Here is a 26,662-nt window from a genome sequence, read left to right as displayed (position 1 = left end):
TGGAGAACTAGCAAGCAAGAATCAATTTAAGGACCCTAATTCATACACAACCTGGTTGTCTAGTTTTTTTTTCAATTAGTGAGATGTATCTTCTTGCTATTGTTGTTGTTCTTTGTGTTATTTCCATCATATCACTGGGGCCGCAGTTTTGTATTTCGCCTGCCACTTTGCCTGGTCTGCAGTATTGAAAAGACATATGCCTATGGCTCGCATGCTGTCATGCAGGCCATCCATTCATTGCTTTTTCAGTCATTCTTGGGGGTTGCTGGCCATCTGGGCTGAATGCAATTGCTGGCCTCAGCACCTCGTGATGGATTCCACATCAGTTCTGGCCACATGTCCATACCACCACAAACTCACTTCCTTAATTTTGTCTGGAATTGTGAAGGCCTTCGAAATGTCTTTGTTCATAACAAGATCAAGCCATGTGACACCAAAAGAGTATCTGATCATGCGCATCAATGTGTGCAGTGCTGGTTCATGTCTTTTCGTCATTGGCCATTAGGGAGATGTATGAACCTACCAATTTTGCCTTCTCAATACATAAAAACCAGGCCATTTCTGAAGTTAAACATTTCTCATTATGCATGAACTCAGCAATTTTCACCTCACTCAAAATCAAACCGATCTTGATGACTGCTCTCCCCTTTACCAGTTTCCACATTAGGTTTTCCTTACTAATGTGGACTCCATTCTACAACTCTTACTGTGCAAAAGTAAATATCAAGCACAAGGATAAAATCAGATCAATAGCAGCTTGAATTGTTTCGGCTTTCTAGAATACTGGCATCCATTAACCCTAATGAGATTAAAGCAGACAAAAAGGGAAGCAGGATTATTTTAAGAGCAGCTGAAAGAATGGTTCCTTCTCTCCCTGAGCAGTTGTACTGCTCATTTTATTAAATAAAGGAGCATTATTTCCTTTTTTCAAGCCTCTATTCTCACCTACTTTTCCACTCTTTTGAGTTGCAAACCTAGTTAATTTATTTCTATAATATACTCCAGGAAAGCCTTGGTTAAAAAAATAAATAAATTGTGATGTAAATAAAAAGCACATATAGCATGTTAAAGAGAAATCTCTAACTTAATTTTATCCACTATGGTATCCTCTAGAAATATTAGTCACATAAACTAGAAATTCTATACTGATTGGAGAAATGATTTAGATGATTTAGATGGCATCTGCTTGCTAGCTACCTACGATTGACAAGAATCTGGCTGGGTTTGGGGAGGCTCTCTATCTACACCTATATAAAACTGGCCATTTAGTTGGAGCCGCAATTTTCCATACACTTCACACTTGTTAAATGGTTAAATCCACGAACTAGTGCATCCATGCTTAATCAACCCAAAACAAGTAATTTGTACAATAACGTCAGGGTTACAGGAGAAGTTCAAGTGGATAAATATTTCTGTGCAATTTTCATATGAAAAACTACAGCTAAATCATTTACTAAGGCATTTCAGCAACTGCTTTCATTCAAGTCACATTGTTCTTTTTCAAATGTCAGGTTGTTAATGGGGAGACCTTTACCTTCACAAGGCACAGAATTTAAAATATTATGCTAATGTATATAGCTGCTATAGCTACTGTAGTATTATTACTGCTATCAGGAGTAGATTCATAAGTAATACATTAATATTTCTATTAATCTATTTTGGTAAATGAGAGAAAGAGAACGCATCTTAGACTAATTAAGCCATCAGCCCTATGTAGTTCCTCTAACCCTTTAGATCACAGCATGTTGCTACCTAAGTACAAAAGAGAGGGTGGAGAACTCTCTCTTTCTCTCTCTCTCTGCCTATTAGTGTTGAAAGGACTAATTTTGCAATATGTTATCTGTTAAACATTTAAACAATAAGCATAAATAATTGATAAGAACATAAGGGAATAGAACATGTGTTTCAGAGCTAGGACCTAATCTGGATGGGTGGTCTCAAATTCTGGATAGTACATTGAAAATGGGAGTGGAAAAATATTATGTTTTCCTTCTATAATCTGAATTTTAAAAATTAAATTTCACATGTTTAAACTTCTTTATCTCCCCAGCTTGGAAAAGCCTTCACTAATATTTAAACAATTCATTAGTATATTAGTGTGCGTGCACATATACAAATGTATGCATGTGAGAATTTAATTCAGCAGCTGTATTATATTTATGTACAATAAATGCATTCATTATCCCAACAAGATACTTCCTAGCAAAAAATAATAATGAAGACATTATAATTTTAAAGAATCACATGCGAACTGGACATACATATATACCATGCATACTTTAATGGACAAAAGAGAAAACTGCACCAAACTGTAGAACAGCATATTGAACTTAATTTTATTATTTCCCAACTCAGTTTATTACTATTACTAATCGAGATTTATAGTTGGGGAATCTATGGATTTGGGTTTCTTTTTTAAAGGTAAGAAAATCAGTTCTGGACCAAAGATTAAAGGATGCTATATGTAATGTCATTTTTTTTTAGTCAAGAACCATTCTATGAAGACAACATTTCCTTATGTATTTGTGGTTAGTAAAACAAAGGCCAAGATTGAATCATGTGTAAGCTCTACTTAATTTCTTACAGCACATGCAGATTTTGATGAACTGCAGCTTGCTGCATCCCTCGCCATTGGCCATACTGACTATGTGCTCAGCAACCTCTACAGGAATAAAGAATAAAAGAAAGAACACGTAGAATACAAATTTGATATTTTGTGTTTAAAAATGTTTGTTTTTGAAAAACATGGAAGCTCAGGTTTTCAATTATCGCTAATTATTTTTGACATTAAAATTCCTGTATTTTTTTTAAAAATCCCAATTTGAAGGGAAAATGTATACTGGGATGAAGAAGCACAAAACCAAAGAAAATGTACATTTTTATATTTTATCTTACCTCTTGCGTTAACCTCCCAGAATCAGAATAAAATTGTCTGTTCCAGTTTGATTCCATCCATCCACAAGTCACTGATATGAAAACTTCAAGCAGTAGGAGGAATAACCAGATGCTCCTTGATTTCATTGCTCTAATTCTAAAGGAAATAAGAAAGCATTTTTGTGAAGAATTAATGCCTAGTGGTTTGTTTGTGCTAATATTCTATTGCTTATTGAATAAGTCATAAGTAGGGGCGTGCATAAGTGCACTAGCGTGCCTAATGTCCCTGTCCTACTGTTCCCATTTATTTGTACCCATTTCCTCTGTTCTTATTCATGTTTATTCTTATTTCTGTTATCTTGTACATAAGTGACAAATAAAAATAAATAAATACTTGATTATACTTATACATCATATCAAACAATTAAACCAGAGGTGAGCACTTCAGTTTGCAATGGGGATGGAGAGAATCAAGCATTGTGGCCCCAGCTGGCTTAAGAATACTGCAGAGTGGGGCCACACTTATAGAATTGGAGAAGGCTTCACCACCCTTCCTTGGCTTTCTTGGAGATGATTATTTATGAAACAATGTTAAACTTTTAGTGGGGACACATACAACTTTTTTAATCATGCAGGAAGATGGAAATTTTCATCATTCTTAATATAAACATGAATATAGAGAACTCCAGGGGTGGGAGAGGAGCGGTTCAGAGATTCCTTGCAACTAGGGTTGAAGGTTGACCAGCCTTGCCACAAACCATGCTTTACATACTATGGTAGATGAGTTCAGGATAGTTGTGTGATTAGTAAAATAGATTTCAGTAGAGAGATATTGAATTGTAGATGCAAACCAAAGTCCAATTCAAAAGTCATAATGAACTAATCCTTAGACTTATATACCTTTGTTTCTCTTCCCTTCTTCAGCAGAGATGGCATATCTAGATATCCTTAGGAACAGACTACATTTTCCCATTACATTTAATCATAGGAACCTTAGTTTGTTTCAGATACAGTTAACAAACAGAACTGAACCCAGAGTTTGAAAATTATTTAACTACGCCTTGGGGAAAAAAACACCAAAATGAAGTTGGTACTTCATTTTAACTGAGTAGAAAATATGCGTGCATTTAAAATAATAATTGAAATATTTTAGCCTCTTAAAAGGTAAGGTTCCCCTTGCACGTATGTGCTAATTTTTCCCAACTCTAGGGGGCAGTGCTCATCTCTGTTTCAAAGCCAAAGAGCCAGTGCTGTCCGAAGACCTCTCCGTGGTCATGTGGCCGGCATGATTAACACTGTTACCTTCCCATCAAAGGTGGTCCCTATTTTTTACTTGCATTTTTACATGCTTTCCAACTGCTAGGTTGGCAGAATCTGGGACAAGTAATGGGAGCTCATTCCATTACGCGGCACTAGGCATTCGAACCGCTGAACTACCTTTCTAATCAAAAAGCTCAGCGTCTTAGCCACTGAGCCACTGCATCCCGTTTAGCCTCTTACTAGAGCAAATAAAAGGGGAAATATCTGAATCATGTGTAAGTCTCCTTTTATCACAACTTTTCTTAGAATCATTTCATTTATGGCACACATAACTACAAGCAAATAGCACAGGTTATATAGTAATTGGGTAGGTTATTAATTCCAATGATTCTGAAAGCAAACATGAACACTGAAGAATAAGTGATATGTATCATAATCACATGTTACAGGAACATAAATTTGATGTTTTAAAAGATAATTAAATTTTGCATTTTTAGAATGCATAAAGCTTGAGGTAATTTGGATACTAACACTTTTTTGAGACATGAAGTAAAGTGCTCAACTGTCAGCATTTTGAACTGTGAGAATGTTCTACAACAAAACCGAAATTCAAATGCTTCATTAATAGGCTGAATCTTTCAAATAACATCTGTTGAAATAATCACACTCCCAGTGATACGTAAGATCAGAATGACATTTTCCATCATCACCTTCCCTCCAAAATCGTCACTGTTTTTGAAAATCACCTTATAGTTATGTACTCATTTTTCACAGTAATTTCTTACCACCTTGGAAAGTTGCCATCTAAATGAAGAAATAAGGATCTCTAGAATCCAACCCATAAAAAATAATCAGAAATTTAGTCTCAGAACAGTACACAGGTTCCAGTTCCTTAGTTTCAGATAGGACTGTGTATTGTACTAGGAAGAATTTTTGGAATTGGGATAGGTATTTTTCTAAGAAGTAACTACATTTTGGCTTGGTTGAAGTGATGAATGTTTTAGGGGTCACTGCACTGCTAGTCTAATGAACAGAGATTCATTCTGTTTCATGTCAGATTGACTTCTCAAAGGTCATTTTTAAGGCTTAATCATTTGTGTCGGAAGGACTATTGTTTCATTATAGTCAGTCAAAAACATAAAAGTCTCAATTTATTTTCTTATATTTACTGAGCGTGGGGACTCAGCTAATATGTCTTTGGTTTGCCAAGCTGAAAGATTTGAGTTATTCTGCCAACCTGGCTATAATACTGGAGAGGACAACTTGAAGAGGATTTTTTTTTTTAAAAAAATCACTCCTAAACCCAAATAAACACAAACATCTAACTTTTGAAAACTCTTCAGAGTTACAAATGTGTGCATGCCTCCATTGTAATTAAAATGACTATGCAGGTTATTCTCAACTTACAACAGTTCTTTTAGTGACCAATCAAAGTTACAATTGCACTGAAAAAGTAACTTATGACCATTTTTCACATTTACAACTGCTGCAGCATTCCCATGTTCACAATACAGACATTTGGCAACTGACTCATATTTCTGATCGCTGCAGTGTCCCAGAGTCATTTGATTACTTTTTGTGACCTTCTGACAAGCAAAGTCAATGGGGAAACCAGATTCACTTAATGTGTTACTAACTTTACAAATTCAGTGATTGACTTAACAACATGAAAGACCATAAAATGAGACAAAACTCACTTAACAACTGTCTTGCTTAGCAACAGAAATTTTCAGCTCAATTGTAGTCATGGACTACCTGTATATTAAAGATTATAACAATATATAAGCATCATGTAGGAAGCAGTAAGACTGAAACTACAAATGGGATTAATGCAATGGTGGGATTCAAATTATTTAACAACCAGTTCTCTGCCCTAATGACCAGCTGGGTAGGCATGGCTCGGTGGTCATGTGACTGGGTGGGCATGGTCAACTCAACATCACTCACATCGGGCGCTTGGCTTCAGCTGTTACAATGAAATAAGGGTTAACTGGAGAGGCAGTTTCTGTAAGCAGGGCAATAAAGATTAGGCTAGAAACAATACCAGAATGTTTCCTTCCTGCCTTCCTTACAGGATTAGCCCTGTAAAAAGTGTGTGGGGGGGGGAGGGTGGACAAAAGGATATTTCTTCCAACAACCGGTTCTCCCAACTGCTTAGAAAGTTAACAATCAGTTCTCCCGAATGGGTGTGAACTGGCTGAATCCCACCACTGGATTAATGACACTGCCAAACAGATCAATTTATATGCACAAACATTTACACTAATTTATAGGATGTTCAGGAACCTTTCTGAAAATGCATTCGTACATAAGAGAATATTGCTATCAGTGTATCTCACTATTCTTCCCCTAGGTAACTGGACATTTCTCCCTCCCCACTTCCACTTTTACAATAAACCTTTTAGAGAAAAATTCAGTAAGCTGTCTGTTATTTTTCTAATTTAATTTGTCACTTCTGATCAGTTATCTTTTTTCTCTGTACAGTTTCTGATACACGTTTAGCTCTTCAAATGCTAAACACTTATTGCAGCAGCAGCAGCAGCCATGTTCTCTACACATATAGTCCTCAAGTTACAAATGTAATACAGCCTGCCAATTACATTTTTAACCTGAGGATTCATTAATTGGATCATGTTCATTTGATGTGAACCTTCCCTGCTTTCCCCAACACATTCGTTAACTAAATGCACAGGTCATTAAGTACACATGCGGTATCTCAGGGTGGGGAAGACCATGGGGGGCTGAGTGCTGGAACAGGCCACTTGCTTCAGACAACTCAAGGCCTTACCTGACCCACTGAGGTACCTCATGGGGTCCCCACAACTACTTCTCTCACCTATTCTGCCCCACGGAGTCTCCACAGGCCCTTTTTAAAAGCTTTTGTTGCAGAGAATGGAGGCCTGAAGTAGCGCGAGATTGCGACCACCAAGTCTTCCATCCTCTTTGCAAAAGCTTTTGGAGCAAAGGATGGAGAGCTGAAGAAGCGCAATCTCGCACCTCTGCAGGTCTCCATTTTCCTCAGCAAAGTCTTTTGATGCAGAGACTGGGAGGCTTTGGGGATGTGATATCATGCTGCTTCAGATTTATCAAGGCTGCCCAGTGCTCCAAAAGCAGATTGGGTGTCCTGCATAGGCAGCCTTGGTGAGTCAGCCAAGGTGAACAGGTCACGTTCGTCCCACTCCACCTCTGGTCTTACTGCTCTGCTATTGGTGCTCCAGGAGCAGGCAAAAAAACTGTGGCAGAGAGGCTGGAGAGGAAACAGATCTCTTGATCATGGAGATCTTCGCAAGTTAAGTGAGTCTCCACAGGTCCAGTGCCTGTTAGATCCTGGGGGGGGGGGGAAGGCAGGGGAAATATGTTGCAGTGTCTCTGCAGTCAGTCGTAAGGGTGAATGACTGCTGTTGTGCTGCAACATTCATAACTTTGAGACTGTCGTAAGTTCTTTTGGGGGAGATGTAACTTTGAATGATTGATAAGTGAACTGTTGTAACTCAAAGATTACAAAAAAAATGTGAATAGGAAGAATAAGTGGAAATTTATATAAAATAAGATATCTACAATAATTATCACCATTTCATAACATTGATAGTGTAACCCTAAATAATTGCAACTAAAAATACAGATAGTAGCTTGCTTCATACATTGTTCCGTTAATATTCCAAAAAGAGATACATCCCTATTTTGACCTATGAAATTGATCATAACTGGAGATGGGGCATTCAGTATTTTAAAAAGGCAGAGCTTTTTTTATATAGATCACTAATAACACCAGTATATACCAATATAAACTAAATTCTAAGTAACGGTCACCCTAGATAACATGAGAAGGTTGATTCCGCACCATATTTCAAATCATCTACTGCTATATTGGACTAGAGATATATTTTAAATATAATACATGCAGCTTTCCAAACTGAAATGTACAGATTAATGGAGAAATAGGACAAAACAACAACAGTAAATACCTAACTGTAATTGAAAATAAAATCATCTAGTTACACCCATTTCATGTTCATTCTTCAAGCATGCATTGATAACTTAAGTACCATTTTTTCTGGAATTCCTTTTAGAAACATCATTGACCTTTATAAGCTATTTTCCTCTATTCCTACAAAACCAGCTTGCACTGACAGATAGTGGTATCACTGCCCTATGCCAGGTCCATAGATCCTTAGGGTCTCCAAACAGATACAATAGTCATACTAAACAGTTGGGTTGCCTGGTCTTTGGAAGATCAGTACTGAGATTATCATGGATTCTGCACTGATCCCATGAAGATTTCCTCAGCACAATAGTTCATAAATGGGGTTTACCTTTCAGTATTTGTAGACTATGTTAGGTTTGGAAGACAAGGAGTTGATTTGGGGTGGGGGGGATGATTGGAATTTTCCTGGAAGATGCTGATTAATTGGTTGCTGTGAATGGTGGTGTTCCTACTTTGATTGAACAGCCTTATCTGCTTGCTGTGTGTGGCCTGGATCAGGTATTTGGCTAGGTTGTTGAATGTATCCAGCTTTATTGATCTGTTGATAACTCCTTTATTTTAGTGCCAGGTTTCCAGGAATTCTTTGGATTTTCTAATGTTTGTGTGATTTATTGTTTTTTGTGTTTTCGTAATAAATTGTGTAATCTGCATTGATGGCGTGGATGGCTCTTAAGGATTTATGATTTTAGCTCTTTATTGCAGTTAGGTTTTTTTTAAAAAAATAGTTACCTCCCTGTTTTTCCTATGCAGTTAGCCAATTGCAAACCCAGTTGTTAATTATGGAAACAGTGTAAACTCTCTCTTGGTGAGGCATGCAGTCTTTTGGTTTGCACAGAATTCTTTGTAATGTTTCTACATATTCATGAGCCACTGCTACAATAACATTTCCATACACAAAATGTATCAGAGCTCTCCCAGCAGGTTATTCCAACTGTTAGGCATCACCAAACCAACAAAAAAACTACAACCTGATCATGACGTATACAAAACAAAGTTGGTCTACCAACTTTGATGCAAAAAAATCCATAAGATACAATACTCTAAATATGCAATATAGTTCTCTCTCCCACTGCCCCATTTGTAAGTAATCTACATTCCATTATCCATTTTAAAATAAATGTTATAAAGTTTATATTCTGCCTTTCATTCAGGAGCAAAACATATAAACTGCTTCCTCCTATTTTTCTCAAAATATTTAAAGTAGGCTGGGCTGAGCTGGGAGAAAGTGACTGGTCCGTAGTCATTCAATGATTTTTTGTGGCTCTCAAATTTTACTCCACTCTGTTAGCTATTACGAGTACCCAGTTATATTTAAATTAGCTAATTATTTCATTCTAAACACTACGTTAGTATAATAGAGTGGTTATGGAAACTCAGGTTAAACTCTGCCCTTAACCATCAAAGCTCACCAGATTTCTTTCTACCCTGTTTATTAGACAGGGTTGTTGGATTAAAAATGGGAGGTACATGTATACTTTATACTTCTGGAGGAAATGGGGCAGTGGTGGGTTTCAAAAAATTTTACAACCTATTCTGTAGGCCTGGCTTGTTTTGTGGAAGTGGCTTGGCAGTCATGTGACTGGGTGGTTGTGGCCAACTTGGAAAATGTGGTCAAACTCACTTAACGATGCTCTTGCTTAGCAACCAAAATTTTGGGCTCAATTGTGGTCATAAGTTTTCTTTCTTTCTTTCCCTCTCTCTTTCTCTCCCCCTCCCTTCCTTTTCTTTCTCTTTCCTTCTTTCTCTTTCCTTCTTCTCTATCTTTGTCTTTTTTCTCTCCCTCTCCCTCTACTCCTTCCTTCCTTTCTTTCTTGTGTCTCTCTCTCCCACTTTCTTTCCCCCTTCCCTCCCTCCCTCATTTCTTTCTTTCTCTGTTTCTTTCTTTTTCTTTTCTTTCTTTCTTTTCTTTCTTTTCTTTCTTTTCTTTTTCTTTCTTCTTTCTTCTTTCTTCTTTCTTTCTTTTTTCTTTCTTTCTTTTTTCTTTCATTTTCTTAGTTTTTTCTTTCACTTTCTTTTTTCTTTCACTTTCTTTCTCTTTCTCTTTCTCTTTCTTTCTAAATCACTATAAGGTTTTATAAAAGCAGTCATAAGTTTAGGGTGAATTAAATCTTTCTCCAAAACATAAACCAGGATTCCAACAAAAACTTCTATGTCAGCATCAAACTCAGCTTTTGACTTTTATCCACCAGCTTCAAAAGTTTGGGACAGACCAAGTCTCTCCAGCACTCTCTCAACAGAGGCGGGGGGGGGGGGATAAGACATGTCTAGTCTACAATGCACCCCTTGTAGCAGTTCCAAAAAGATTCCACAATTTGATTCAGGAGATCCTGAGGGCACAGATCAACCCCTAAAGAGGCTTCAACAGCTCTCAGATAACTGCAAAAAAAAAAAAAAAAAAAAACCAATCCTTCCATTCCCCCCCTTCCCCCTGTCCCCCCCAAAATCTAGTCAGAACCTATCTTTCCCCTACCATCCAGCCTCAACCAGTACCTAGCTTTCCTCCCCACCTCACACACACACACACACATACACACACACCGCCATCACAACTGATGCTTGGATGATAAGTGAAACATTTTGTTCTTCTTCCTCCTCAAGGAAAAAACAATCCAGTTGCCTTTCGGAAAAAGCACCTTTGAGGCATAAAAGAGCTGTCACAGGGCAAAGAGCTTCCCGCGAATGCCTGCAAGCAGCAGCTTCAGGCACCTGCTCATGTCTGACAGTTCTGTTCGGGAGTGGAGGTGACAGCAGCAGCAGTGGGCTCAGCACAGGATGCCCTAGAGGGCAGGCACTTTTGGGACCTTCACGGGGCCAGGAAGTGGCTTGAAAAGAAAACCACTGCCTCTTCTGAGTGGCGCATCTTCGCTTCGCGAGCAGCAGACATGCCTATTGCAAGGCCACCCCATGCTCCAGCCTGGCCAGGGAATACAGGCACCCTTCGCACCCACCAAGCCTCCCCAAGATGTGCTGCCTCAGTTGCGCCAGCCGCTGGTAAGGCCAGGGCAATCTTCTGCCTGTCCGCCTGCCCTGCTGCCCTGGCCAAGTGGTGCCTGCACCCGCCGCTCACTTGAAGGTGACATTGTGGAACACCATTGCTGCTGAGGGAGGACTGCCTGGGCAGCACCCCCCATTGGCCGCTCCCTCCTGGGCCATGCCTGCGCCCCTGCGCTGCCCTCCCGACAAGGAGGCGGAGGTGCATTGTTGGGTGGCGGGCAGGGCTGAGGAGGATGCAGCACTGTCGCCCTTGCCCTTCGGGCTCTTCTTGCGGGACATGCTGGTTGGTGCTGCTTCAGGGCGCCCTGACCACCAGCTCCTTCACATGTAGCCCAGCTCCCAGCGTTGCCAGCATCTCATCCGGTGCCCGTCCTTGGCAGTGTGGTCCATTCCCCCCCAAAAAAGATCAACCTCCTGTCTCTTCAAATGATCTTGAAAACCTGTGAGGTTGCTTTAGGAGGAGGCAGAGGGGCAGCATTTCCCCCCCCCCATCCTTGGTTGCCTGCAGCCTCGGAGCCTGCAGCAACTTGCACAATAAAGGCAATTAAGAACTTGTCACACTCAGAAGATTTTCTTTACTGTGCAAAGGCTTGTTTTAAGGCTGCAGGCTCTGAATCTGCAGTAACCCAGGAACGGAGGGCCGGCTGTTGCCCATCTGCCCCCTCCCAAAGCAACCTTGCAGGTTTTCAAGATCGTCTGGAGAGGTGTTTTTTTAAAGAAACCCCCGAAAAAGCAGCAAGATATGGAGAGATGGTTGGTCGGTCTTTTTTTGGGGGGGGAATCCCCAAGAACCAGGTTACCCAACACCCTGAAGAGCTCCACGTGGGGCTCTGGAAGTTGCAAAGTGGGGCATGAGGGATAGAAGCCCCGAACCCAGTCGGGAGCCTAAGCAAAGGAGGAGGTGGAGAGTGGGTGGAGGAAGGGGGAAACCCTAGTTCAGGAACTTCTGTCCCATTTTGCAGCCCCTGGAGTCATGCACCGGCCTCTTTGGGTGCTGGGAAACCTGGTTCGGGGGGGGGGGGTGATTCCCAGAACCAGGTTGCCCCGCACACCAAAGAGATACATGCAAGGCTCTGGTGGCTGCAAAGCACAGCACGTGGAGCAGAAGTCCCTGAACCCAGCGGGGCAATGCAGCTCCAGCAGTAGCAGCATGGCTTCTTGCAGCAGCACGCCGCCCTGATCAACCTGCCTTATGACACTCTCTGTGTGGAGTGGAGTTGGTGGCAGGCAGCCCTCGCTAGAGTTTCTCCCTTCCTCCACCCAGCTTTCTGCCTCCTCCTTTACTTAGGCTCCCCGCTGGGTTTGGGGGCTTCTGACCCTCATGCCATACTTTGCAAGCATGGTGAGGTGGGGGGGAGAGAGAGATCAAGTGGTGACCAGGCCGGGGGAGTGAGCAGGGAGGGGGGAGCAGGCCATGGGAAGGAGCGTTCCGGTACAGTGCCGCTGGACGAACAGGTACTGAAAGGCACACTAAATTTGACGAATGGGTATGCGCGTACCGGACCATACCAGCAGAAACCCACCCTTGAAATGGGGATAAATAATAAATGCATGATTTCATTTCAGCTGTAATTTTGTATTAAGCATGGTTTACAATGAATGCCCAGGAGCCAGCTATGTTTTTTTTTTCTTCCTATGCCTAATATACAATTGCAAGATCCACTCTTTGTAGAATGCTTCTAAGAGGCATATTTTAACAGTCTGATATAGAACTAGCTTAGCTTCACTTTTTTTTTTCATAACACAGGAAAAGCAAGCCATCAACTATTATTGGAAATTCAGGATTTTGTAAGATTTAAGGTTTTTTTTAAAAAAAAATATTTTGGATAGTATTCTGCTATGGAAATAGTATGATGAACAATTTCATTTTATCCTATGGGGAAAAGTACAAAAAACATGAATAGATGCATACAGTTAATAAGAGTTGGCTTTTAAGAACATAAGAATATAAGCAGTGCCCTGCTAGCTCAGACACATGACCCATCTTCTCTACCCATCTCTTCTCATGGTGGCCAACCAACAGCACAAGGAAACCTATTTTTCTCTTGCAGCAGATGCCTTTCAGTGCAGTCACATTGCCATGCATAATTCTGCATACTTCAATCATGTCCCTGCTCACTGTTCTTTTTTCTAAACTAAAAAGGTCCAAATATTGCAACTTTTCCTCGTGGGACTTTAATAATTTTATTAAAAAATTAAGATTGCCACAATAAAAAGTATTACAAAAGGAACTAATAAAACGTACAGAACAGAAAAACAGAAACAAAAATAAAAGAATAAAGAAAAGAAAAAGAAAAGCAGTTAAAAAGCAATTTCCCAAAGTGATTAGAAAAGGAAGTATGTGAAGCCAGTGTCCTTTGGAAAATGCTGGCCATGATTTGAGCAAAAAGATGGCTATTCCCTCAGCTCCCAGAGCATTTAACCCACCAGAAACTGCTGTCTTGCAGTCTCCTCATAAGCAGCAACTCTCTGGAGCACTTTAGTTCAAGTCCTGCCCTTGTCCAGAGAGGAATTACAAAGAGTCTGTCTTTTCGCCGGCTCTTCATTCTACTACAATCATCAGCTTTGCTTATCGCAGAATCATCTTCAGATTGTCATTTCTTCCCCAGACTCCAGGCGGCTGTTCCAGCCCCCTTGATCATCTTAATTGCCCTTCTCTGAATCTTATCCAACTCCACTATATCCTTTTTTTAAGGTTCAGGGCTGTACTCCAGATTCCAGATACAGTTTTACTATTGATTTATATGAGGGAGTTACGATATTGTACCTTTATTTTTAATACTGTTTCTTACTATTTATAATACGTCACTGCCTTTTTTTCAGCAGATGCATACTTTTGCAAATCAGAATAATTTGTTCTCACTCTATTATTTTTAAAGAGTAATTTTACATAATGAATGTAAGTAGAGCAGCTTAAGTATTTGAAATACAGTAAGTGAAGGATACATTTTTTTAAAAAAATAAAGTAGGTTCTGCCCAGAGACACTTTGTGTAAGATTGACAGCCATATAAATGTGATTAATAAATAAACAGGAAAGGAGGTGTTCCACAATAGGTTAAAAATATCCACCATGCATTCCAGTGAATGGAATAGGCATTAAGAGAGGGCATCTGGTTTAAAATAAGTAGAGGACAGCTTTAAAAAAAGCTGTTGGTATGTTGCCCAATGAAATAAAATATATAACTCATGCTTTCTTATATAGTTCATGCTTTCCTAAAGCAAATTGTGATTCTTTCAGATAGGCATGAAATAGTACTGATGGAGGACTTTAATTGCCCTGACATCTGTTGGAGACACACCACCAAGGGTGATTTTTTCCAATAAATTATTGTCCTGACTTGCTGACAACCTTTTTCCTTCATGGGTGGAGAAAGATCAGCTATTCCTGACTCTTTCTAATCTGAAACTAATCCACAGGGAAAACGTCTTGGGGTGGGGGGAGTGGTAATAGCAGAAACACTGGGCTAAGGGGTGGGGAGGAAGAAAAGCCCATGTAAAAATGGAGTTCTTTTAAAATTTTAATATAAAAGCAATGTAGCTAACACAATACAATCAAACACATATCTTGGACTTCAAAGAAAGAGAATTTTAGCGAATTCAGAATAAAGAGTTCGTGGAAGGAGAAGAGAGTGTTCAAAGTGAAAGAAATTTTCTTTAAAAAAAAAACAAAAGGCACAATTGCCAATAGTGAAAATATAAGAGAAGGACTGCAAAAATCAACAAAAAATGAGACATACTGTACGGAGATAGAAAGAGGGACAGTGACCCACAGCAAGTACAGATAGGTATCCTGGAATTGTAAGGTGGCTCAGCAACAGAAGAACAAAAGGAGGGCTGCTTTAAATAAAAGGATGACCACCAATATATCAGCTGCTTAATGATGACAAAAAATGCTAACAGCTAATTAAGAAAATATACAAGTATATTTAATTATTATGGTGAATGTAAAGGTAAAGGTTACCCTTGCACATATGTGCTAGTCGTTCCAGACTCTAGGGGGCGGTGCTCATCTCCATTTCAAAGCCGAAGAGCCAGCACTGTCAGAAGAAATCTCTGTGGTCATGTGGCCAGCATGACTAAATGCCAAAGGTGCACGGAACACTGTTACTTTCCCACCAAAGCTGGTTCCTATTTTTCTACTTGCATTTTTACATGCTTTCGAACTGCTAGGTTGGCAGAAGCTGGAATAAGTAACCAGAGCTCACTCTGTTACATGGCATTAGGGATTCAAACTGCCAAATTGCTGAACTTTCTGATTGACAAGCCCAGCATCTTAGCCACTGAGCCACATCCCTTCTTATTTTGGTAGAGATATACAATAAGAATACCTAACGTAATAATAATATTTATGAAAGAGATTTCAGAATAGGAGCTAATGACAAAACATGTATGAGTCACCAGTGTGAAACAGAAAGAAAAAAAAAAGCATTAATGGTTCTACATTGATTTATATGGTAAGACCTTATCGTAATATCAGATGCAGCTAGAGGCCCATATTTTAAGGAGTCACATTATTTGATATAGTTTTAAGAAGTATGAAGTACTGATTGGAATAAGAAACTAAATCCTTTGACAAGAAACCCAAGGAATTGAGAATATTTAATTTACTAAGTTCTAAACTTACGACCTCAATTGAGCCCAAAATGTATGTTGCTAAGTGAGAAATTTGTTTAGGGAGTTTTGGCCCATTTCATGACTTGTCTTGCCTCATGTGAATCACTGCAATTGTTAAATTAGTACCATGGTTATTAAGTGAATCAAGGTTCCCCATTGATTTTTCTGGTCAGAAGGTTGCAAAACGGTAATCGTATGACTCTGGGACACTGCAACCGTCATAAATGTGAATCAGGTGTCAAGCAGCCAAATGTAAATCACACGACCCGGGGGATGCTGCAACAGTCATAAATGTGGAAAAAAGTAACTTTTTTCAGTGCCGGTGTAACTTGGAATGGTCACTAAGCGAACTGTTGTAGGTCAATGGCTACCTGCATTGTGTGTTTGTGTGTGTGCATACAAAATAGAGTTTTCATAGACTGAAAAGATGTTACACAGCAGAAGATGAAGATGTGTTTTCTACTTATCCCAAATGCAATATAAAGATTAATGGATTCAAATTACAGAAAGGCAAATTCCAGTTAAATATTGGAATGGCAGCAGCCTTGAAATAGAAGCAAAAGAAGAGACAGAATGATGAAAGCAAGTATTATCATGCACTGCAATGCAAGCCCCATACCCCTTCTCTATCTGCATCATACCTATGTACTAAAGAATCAGAGCTTGTGATGTGAGACTGCTAAGATTCTGTAGATAATTCTCTCTCAGAAGAAACTAAACAATGAAAGCAGTTGAATAAAAGAAATAATTTCCAAGTGTGATAATACACATTCCTTCAGCGGATGTTTTCAAATGCAAGGCATGCTGTAATGGAGATCCTTCCATTGTACTTGATGCCTCAAATATCCCTTCCATGATGTATCATTCTAGAAATAGTTTCTTTGTATTTTTAATAAAAACAGTTGGCCTCTGGCACATTTTCTAAAAGCCATTTTGCTGCAGCAGCTGTATTGCTGGGCAATTTCAAAAATAATTTTACTGCCTGTTCGTTTTATAAAATACCATTAGTTCTTTTAAGAAAATACCCTAATTGTATATTAACCCTATCATCAAATCACCATGAAGTTGAATTATATCTGCACTTAATTATCTATATAATCTCAGATTAATCTCTTAAATTTGATAAATGAGATGCCTCGACTGAACCTAGTCTTAAAGTGTAATATTCTAGTACAGAAAAATAATAATAAATAAAGTTTTGTCCCCATCTCTGCTTAAAAGGAACTGAGTGAGTTACAGTACAGCCAAACCAGACTTTAGAGATTAGGAAGGCATATTTGATGCTGGAACAAAAGTAGATCAGATAGTGTAGCCTTATATAACTGCTAACAAATTGGGTCAGAAGATCCTAAGCATCCATTTTTTTCCCCTCTTATGACAAATTTTGATTCAGTCATCCTGTAACAGTCCAATTCATGTCTTCCATTTTATGTATTTAAGGGCGGATTGTTGGTTTTATTCAATGAGAAAATACTCCAGGGATATGCTAGGAGAACAGAAATACAATAAGCTTTCCCTTCCACAGTATATGTGTGCTTTCCATTTCAACTACTATTGTACTTGGCAAATGGTAAATAGAACCAGATAACTAGTAGATCACAAATCATGACTTTGCTTGCCATAGAGAAAGCTTTCAAAGAAATACAAAATATTTATTTATCCATTCAATGGGAGTCGTCTGTTGATTCGTCTTGCCTTCTTTATATAAGAACATTAATAGAAGGCACATTGATTTCATTGCAACGAATTCAGCACATCCAAAAAGGTTCAGCCCAATCATTTTTCTATTTTCTTTGGGCCACCTAACACAGGTACAATCCCTCTACTATGCTTCACTTAGTTATTACTGTAAAATAGTTATCTGAACAGTGTTCAAAGCAAACCTGAATCTACATGACAGCATGTATGTTAGGCCAAAGGGTAAAACGTATTTCTGTGCCTGAACATTATTATTCCTCATAATTTCTTTCTTATAATTTTGCATAATTAAAGTGATCTCAAAGCGATAAAAGCTCCTAACTTTTGCATTATAACTTTTGCTTTTACTTTCCCTGGCCAAATTTGGGGCTCCATAGAATCTGCTCTAATTATGTTAAAACTATGTTACAGAAAAGTTTTGGAATGAGTTACTTTAAAAGGTCAAGCTAATAATCATGCTTTTAACGAAAATTGCAGGCTTCGTTTAATAAAACTTTCTTCAACACTATGCTGTGTATGCCATCATAACAGTTTTGAGCAAAGTGTTTTGAATCATTTGATATTTTGAAGCTGCTAGAAAAATCACTGGTTAGAACTAGTTGGACCAGCAAGAACCTTTATGGTATCCTTAATGTGTTGGGACAGATAGCAAAAGACAAAGCAAAAGAAAATATTAGCACAAAAATCAACTGATTTTCCCCCCAAAAAGTTATGAAGAAAATGTTACAAACCATACACAATAATGAAAATAAAATGCTTTCCAAGAACAGAAAATAGAACAAAATTAGAAAATGAGGTAGTTGTGAGATTATGTAACTTTCACCATACTGATGATGATAGGTTATGAAAATACACTTCTCTCACTTCTGATATAGTAGGACTGAGCATCAAAACTAAAATGTAATGCAGCATATTTTGAAGAAGTAATGTTTAATCACTTCTAGAATATACTACATCTATCTAAAAATATAATCTCTTTTATTACATTAAAATGATCTCTTCATTCAATCATTTTCTCTGTATGTCCTTTGAAGTTAGGGATTGTAATTATAGGGAAGTGTTTTCAATTGCAATGCACCATCTGTGAAAAAATCTTTTCTGGGAAGTTTATTTAAAATATATGTATTATATTTAAAAGTTAAGTATTAATATATTAATGCAGCAAAAAAAAAATCCCTTTAAGTTTCATCAGGCTTTTTAGACTATTAATTTACTCAATGTTATGCTCATATGATCTTATCTCATCTTCTCTAATTACGAATGTTAATCTTTATATTAGTTCTATTAATTATTTACCAATTATGGTAAAAGGGATTTTTAGAAGACTTTTTGGCAGATGAAGTTTTAAGCCAAATTGATACTTCAAGACCATAAACTTCAATCAGCTGCTATCTCACATGAGGATAGTTATAATCATGATTCATTAAATACATGCAGTCAAACACAATATTATTTTTTTTCAAGGTATCCATTAAAAAACAAGGCATGATATTTCTCTAAAAAGAAGTATTGCTGTCTTTCTTCACTGATTTCCCTATAAATACCTGTAAGATTTTAAACAGTATAATCATTACATCAAGGATGTCTAAAGTTCTCAGTGCAACATAGAAAAATATGCTAATAGAAGTATATATATATATATATATATATATATATATATATATATATATATATATATATATATATATATATATATTCCTATATATTCCTATATATTCCTATATATTCCTATATATATAAGATTTTTTTTATATAAACACACACACACACACACACACACACACACACACACATATATATATATATATATATATATATATATATCTCAGCACAAATAAAAAAAACATATATATAATTTCCCCAGAATTTAAAATTCAGCACAGGCGACACCTAGGGGCAATATAATGAGAAAATCAGAGCGACAATTCCAAGGATTTCAGAACTACAACTGATGGACAGCTCATCTTTGCTGTAAAAGTTCCAAGTAACCTAGTAGAACTAGAAACAAGTTTACCATGACTACCAAGGTGTCTTACATGACAACAAATCTGAGAGATTTCTTGGTGATGTTATATAATATCTACCAACATTTTAAAAAGGAAAAATGTCTAGAAGCTATAATAGAAGAAAAAGTGAATAAGACTTTCCTTTGAAATTTTGCCAGTTATTTTTTTTTTAAACAACTAACAACATTTAAAATATCTTGCCATGTAATCAATGTTTTCTTGAATTAAAACATAAAAAAGGAATTTGTGCAATTTGCTACTTAAAATTTTGGTATAATTACGCATCAGAATGTCCTCCTCCCCCCCTTTATAAATGCATAAATCCTTAAATCTTTGCTAATTATTGTATTGTAAATATTCTCATTAAAGACATTATTTAGTACACACACTATTACAGGTAAAATCCTTTGGACATTTCTTGGAACTACTTATTTCAATTTAGACTTTATAACAAAACTAAAAGAAATAAAACAAGAAAAGTAACTTGAAAGGTAGATATATAGTGACTGCTTAATTATAATTATTTTTAAATTCAAAAACTATGTTCAATACCTTAGTATCCATTTCTGAAGATTCTCAAACATTTATCTCTATTCAGTTTTTATTTCAAAAGAAAAATAGGAACTTAAGTTTACTTTTACATGAATAAAAACATAAATTTTATTATAGTTATTTCATATATTTGATTAAACCATTTATTCTTTATCCTAACAAAGAAATTAAGCATATTTAAAGAGTTTCTACGTAGATCATAGTGGATAAGTCATAAAAGTTGGATTTTGTTACTGAAATTTTAGGATCATTTAATATACTTAGAAATAAACATTGAACTCCCAATTTTTTAGCAAATTTTAAGGCGGAGCTTTGCACCTATGTCTTCCAAATATGGAATATAGTCTCACAAAATTCATATGTGGCTTACTTTTGTACCTATGGTATATCTCAATATGCTTTTACTTAGAAATAAGTTTCTCTGAACCCTATGGTATAAAGGCTCTTACATAATTTTTAATAATAAAAAGGAGAATTTTAAAGGGAAGTGAGAATTTAAAATGTTTTAGATCTTTTCTATACTACATCAAGTCTTTTGTACTATGTATAACCTGCAATATGATATGATCACACATTAAAGTCTGTAGATGGTTGCTATAGCTATATTATACATATATGCTAAACAAAAAACATGAACTTAGATTTAGCTTTGTTTCTACGTGGAAACCATTTTGGAACTTTGTGGTAGAAATGGAAAAAAGTGATTTATTTGATTACTAGAATGGCTTGTGATTACAGGAATACAATGTAGTATTGAATTTTATACCAAAATGTTAATGCTTGCTATATTTGTAACTGTACTGAAGAAAGTTGAAAGTTACTCAAATTTGTCTTTATTCTTTTGCACTTCCCCCTTCCCTATTTTCCTTTTTAAATTTTCTTCAGTTTTTTTAAAATTTTTGAAGAAATTTAATAAAGTATATTTTAGAAAAGGAAATACATGGAAACCACTAAGAATGTGCAGTGCCATGAACTAACTGGAGTTATAATGGAAGCAATGAATGACTACAAATTTAAGAGCAGAAAAATGTAGATAATCTTTTTGGGAATATGTACTTGTTTTGGACTGGATGAAAAGAACTAAACAAGAAGACTCCAAAAAAATAAATGAAATTTTAAAAAACTGAATAAAATCATCCAAAATGAAGCCAACATGACCGGACAGAGTAGTTTACAGATGAATATAGACATTATAGCAAATGCCAACAAGTGGAATTAAAACAAATGCTATAAAAGTAAGCATTCAAGAGAAAAAGGGAACCAAAAGATACTTGAAAAATGTTTATTTTAAAGTAAGGCTACAGGTGTAGATGGTGTGACTGGAGAACTGTTAAAATATGGACCTGACTGATGGAAAAATAAGGATGTGAAAATCAAATCTCTGCCTGATTGGAAGAATGTATCCTTTAACAAATGTGTTGCAGGTGGCAGAAACTTAAAGTGTAATTGTTCATTAAATGTATCAGGGCAGGCATTTGGCAGAATTGATTGAAGACTACAGTAAAAAAGACAATGAGCCAAAGCTGGGAAGAGTAATGGAACTCTACTTTGTAAAGGGGACATAAAATGGGAGGAGGGGCTAAAAGGTCATTGGAAAATGTATAAAAATAAGGAAGGTTGTTGATTTAGAAAAGATACATGATGAAAAGGTTTAAGTTACAGAATGTTTTGTGCTAATATTTAATTGAAGGTTAATATAAGAGGACCAGATGGGAAAACTTGCAAGAAAATGAATACAATGCATAGTAAACTAGCAGGAAATTACAAAAAAAGTAAGATGTCCCCTTTGCTTATGTAATGTATTTATGGACAAATGTACAACTAATGTTTGTAACCATGTTAAAGGTGGATTGATTTGTATGTTGAATAAAGTATATGCGCAGATCATTACATTTCTGGCTAAGAATCCAAATGTTTCGTAGTAAATTTCCCATAGGTTATATGATGCAACATGTGATACAACAGGGACAAAGCATCTTAAATTCATATCACAGCCAACAATACAGTATTGACAAGGAAAATAGAGTGAATAATTGCAAGAAAATACATAAATGGCAAATAACTAGTGTTTTATTTAGATAGATGAATTTGTTGTACCTTGGTATAATGGTCACCAAGAATGAGAAAATGGAAACATTTTAAAATAAAAGCTGCTAGTATGGAGTCTATTGCAATATAATAAATACATACATACATACATACATACATACATACATACATACATACATACATACATACATGCACATTTGTTAAAAGAAGCCAATGTGGTTTCATATGCAATAAGTCTTATGCTTCCCTTGTTACATGTGAGAGTTGGGTATATTAAGGGAAACATAAAAGTTGAATGCAGTGGGAATTGAATTCTTACATGTGTTTTGTGGTAATCTATATAAGGTCAAGAATGAATGGAAGTATAAAAAATGTGACTTGAATATGAAAGTACAAAAGATGTATGCCCAAGAATGGAATTGCAAATCAAATATATGAAACTGAGGAGAGCAAGCAGACTGAGAAAGTTGTGGCTGGATGCAATATGGATGGGACCATCAGAAAGTGAGAAAAGTGCAGGCCATGAGAGAAAAGCAGAGCATGGAAGTGGTGAAAAGCATAGCTGATTTTCAAAGAAAGAAAAAAGTGGAGCGGTATCGGGAACGCCGCCTGCATACATTACAGTTCGCTAGATTTTATTTCACGTCCGCATTTGCTTTGGCTCACTGTTTTTTAACTTCCTTTCTCATCTTTACATAACTGGAAGGGGCGCAATGCGATGGACAGGCATTTATATAAGCTCGTAGCAGATCCCAAAGGCTCCAGGTTCCCACCGCAAGACAAACCTGGGCTTCTTTTGACAATTGGGCGGGCCAAGAACCCGCCGCGCTAACCGTGGGACAGGAAAAAGCTTCCCTTCTCCCACTCCGAGGTCTCTAAACGGAGAGGGCGGGACTGAAAACGAAAAGGGAGCCGAGCGTCTCCCTCCAACTCGTTGTCGTAGAAGAGAGCATCTCTCTCTGTCTCTATCTCTCTCTCAAACTAGTGCTCGACCAAGCCAGCCGCTTCGATTCCAGGTGTCTCCTCCACGGGCCGTTGGCAATGCGCAATCGCGGGACTCAAGCTACGCATTCAATTCAAAGTTCTCCAACCAGCTCCCCACCCCCAAAAAGCAAAAGCGCCCAGAGAAATAGGTTTGGCGAAAACGGCGGAACTGCAGCTCTTCTATATTGCCATCCGCTAGAGTTTCCGCGCCGGTGTCCTTTTCCTTCCACTCCCTTCCCCCACCGATCCACCCATTCACCTACCTTCCCAGTAAGCGGGAAAGGAAGAGCGAGCTCCCTCCGGAGCTTGTGGCTTCTGCTTTTCTGGCCAGGTGCCCTTCCACGCTCTTTCCCCCCAATAGCTTCCCTCTCGTTTTTGGCTCGCTGGACCCCCCCCCTCCCGCGCACATACACAAACACACACACGCCTAATCCCCCAACCTGCCGCCCGCTGCATTCCGAGAGCGCAGCTTGCTCGGGGCGGCCCCGCTTTAACTGCCTCCTAAGTTGACGGCGTGGAAACTCTCGCGTGCAGAGACCTCTTCCATCCTCCGCAGGGAAAATAAAAAGAGGGGGAAAGCTTTCCGCCGCCCGCTCCCCTCCAAACCCCGAATTGCTCTGTTCGTGCGCGCGGACGGAGTGGTGGAGAGCAGCGCATCAGTTGGGTCAATTCCTTCCCCTGGTCGGCGACGAAGGGGAAAAGAACAGCGAGCGCACCAGCTCTAGCCCAATTTCATCCTACCCACGCTAGAGATGAAGGTTTACCTGGAGTAGCCCGAGAACAGCAGGCGCACCTCCAAGCGAAAAGAGCCCGGCGCGACTGAAGGGAAGGAGACGTCAGAGTTGAGGCGCTTTTGCTCTCGAAAGAAAAACGTCCTCGAGGAAAGCAACGCGAAGCCTGCGGGAGCGTTGGGAAGGGCGGCGAGGGGAGATCATGAAGGGGTGGTCGTGGCCTGAATTGAGAAAAGGAGGGAGAAGGGATGGAAGGAAGGAGGGGAAGAGACCAAAGAAAAGAGAAACAAACAAACAATCCGGGGGGGGGGAGAGAGAAAGAAAGAAAAAGAAAGGCGGAAAAGAAGGACGAGGCAGCGGCAGCTTCAGTCGCAATCCAGGCGCGAAGAGGTGTGTAAATGCTGCTTTGCTGAATTCCTGCCCTATTTCTGCTGTCTGGACCAGCGCTGCGTGACGTCACCGGCGCATTTGCATATTCTACCCAATCGCTGACACCTGTGCGGACATCGGAGAAATGCCGAGGGCGAGGGAAAAGGGCGGGAGTCCCAGGCAGATGGGAAGATGGGGAGTCGGGAGAAGAGGCTCGGTTGGCCAAGGGCAAACAGGCGGCGGCGGTGGTGGCGCCAGCTTTCCAAAGGGCCCCAGCTGGGGATTGCGTGACTCGTGACACCTGGCTCTGGGCCTTTCCTCGGGCGAGCTTGCTTTAAAAAAAAAACCTGCCTCAGAGGTGGACGCTAGTAGGAAAGGCCAGGGAAAGTTGTTGTTGTTGTTGTTGTTTTACTTTCCTTCCTGCTCCTCAGCGTCTTATCCTAGCTAACGGCGGGCTCCAACCTAGGTAATAAGTAGGCAGCTGCAGGGGTTCAGACCTTGAGAGAGAAAGAGCAGTGCCAGCTCCCTCAGATGTGAACTGACTGCCTCTCCGAGACCAGGGGAGCCAGCTGTTGCTGCATAGCTCCCTCTGTGTTAACAGCCGTCCCCTGTGATTTCAATGAGTTTAATGACAGCATAATCAAAATGCATCCTTATTAAACTGGGCTTTACAGTATTTAATAAATCATTGTAGAATTACAGGATGTGATATATTTACAAGTCAGTGTTGACTCCTGGCAACTGCCTTGATTAGTGGTCCCTGTGGTTTTCTTGACAAATTTCTCAGAAGTGGTTTGTTGTCTCCTTCCTAAAGGAGAGAAAGAAAGCAACTGGCCCAAGGTCAACCAACTGGCTTTGTTGCTAAGGTAGGACTAGAAGAAATTGCCCAGCTTCCAGTTTCTAGCCTAGTGCGACTTAACCCCTATGCCAAACTGTTTCTCAGAACATACTAAGCCTAGTTTAAATACCAAATTTGGAAAAAGAAAAACAGTTATATAAGTTTTTGAAATGTTTTAAAGGAAAGAGATTTTTGGTTTTGTGTTGGTGTGGGGGAGTTATGGAGACCGTTTGGGAGGTCAGGGTGATGGCTGTCAAACCACCTCAGCAAGGAAAAGCTATCGGAAAGGGGCAATTGCCCTTTCTCTTGATTGATTAATTGCTTCTTTTTTTTCTGGGCAATAAAAGACTGGACCTGATAGACTCGTAATAGCTGAATTATCCAGCAAAAGAAATGGAGTTAAAGTACTAGAAGACCAGGCTGAAAACCTCATAATCAAGGTGCAGGGTAACATTGCAGATTAGGGACTGCAAACTGAAGACAGGACAGCAGCAGCAAGCAAAAGAATTGCAAAAAGCAAAAATTCATGGGAAAACATGCATGTTTTTATTTATTTTTACAGAGAACTCAAAGCAGTGAATATATCCAATGCAACCTCCTCCTCCTGTTTTCTCCACAACAACCACTCTGTGGGATGGATTGGGCTAAAAGAGAATGACTGGCCCAAAGTCACGCAGTTGGCTTTCATGATTGAGGCGAGACTTGAACTCATTCTCTTGTTTTCTAGCCTGGTGCCTTGACCACTGGACCAAACTGGCTAATAAAACTCTCTTCTTGCAGAAGTTTTAGTGAAGATGTAAACAGTTTCATTTATTTTCTTCATTGAATTCATAAATTGAAAAATACAGAGTTGAAGCAACATTTGTTAGATGTAACTTATTAAAAGGAAAACTAACACACTGGCATTACTAAAAAAAATGAAATAGTAAACATCCAAATATGTAGCAGGATTAGATAGCATTGTTTTGTATTTGTATTTTATTATTTGTATGCCGCCCTTCTCCGGGAGGACTCAGGGCGGCGAACAATTCAAGGGGGGGGGGGAAACGGGAACATAAAAGACAAAATACAAATAATAAAAGTACACAACAGTCGCACAACCATACATGTCGAGAGGGGAGGGAACTCATCACCCCCAGGCCTGCCGGCAAAGCCAGGTTTTGACGGCTTTTCGGAAGGCCTGGAGAGAGGTGAGGGTCCGAATCCCTGCGGGGAGTTCATTCCAGAGGGCCGGAGCTGCCACAGAGAAGGCCCTCCCCCGGGTAATAGCCAGGTGGCATTGGCTGGTAGATGGCACCCGGAGGAGGCCAACCCTGTGAGATCTAATGGGTCTGTGGGAGGTAATTGGCAGCAGGCGGTCTCTCAAGTACCCAGATCGAATACCATGAAGGGCTTTATAAGTTACGACTAGCACCTTGAAGGGTATCCGGAGACTGATAGGTAACCAGTGCAGCTCGCGGAGGATAGGTGTAAAGTGGGTGTACCGAGGTGCACCCACAATCGCTCGCGCGGCTGCGTTCTGGACGAGTTGAAGTCTCCGAATACTCTTAAAGGGTTGCCCCATGTAGAGCACATTGCAGTAGTCCAGTCTTGAGGTCACGAGGGCATGAGTGACTGTTGCGAGCGCCCCCCGGTCCAGGTAGGGACGCAACTGGTGCACCAGGCGAACCTGGGCAAATGCCCCCTGGTCACAGCCGACAAATGGTG

At 39.0% G+C, this 26,662-nt stretch overlaps 1 protein-coding gene across 2 annotated transcripts in view; it reads right to left on the bottom strand.

Moving 5' to 3' along the window:
• The window catches only part of FSTL4 (follistatin like 4), a 467,659-nt gene extending 443,498 nt beyond the window's left edge, over positions 1-24,161 (bottom strand). For both annotated transcript variants that reach the window (XM_087709547.1, XM_087709548.1), the window contains exons 1-2: positions 23,782-24,161; positions 2,896-3,031 (exon numbers count right to left, since the gene is read on the bottom strand). In XM_087709547.1, coding sequence (XP_087565673.1) covers positions 2,896-3,021 — 126 coding nt within the window. In that variant the 5' untranslated portion in view covers positions 3,022-3,031; positions 23,782-24,161. The remainder of the gene's footprint in view (positions 1-2,895; positions 3,032-23,781) is intronic.
• Positions 24,162-26,662: the final 2,501 nt, after the last annotated feature.

Source organism: Thamnophis sirtalis, unplaced genomic scaffold (genome assembly GCF_051295495.1).
Source record: "Thamnophis sirtalis isolate CommonGarterSnake01/CBP01778 unplaced genomic scaffold, rThaSir2_p1.2 scaffold_3, whole genome shotgun sequence".
In the NCBI taxonomy this organism is placed as follows: domain Eukaryota; kingdom Metazoa; phylum Chordata; class Lepidosauria; order Squamata; family Natricidae; genus Thamnophis; species Thamnophis sirtalis.
This window is presented reverse-complemented; position numbering and strand designations above follow the sequence as displayed.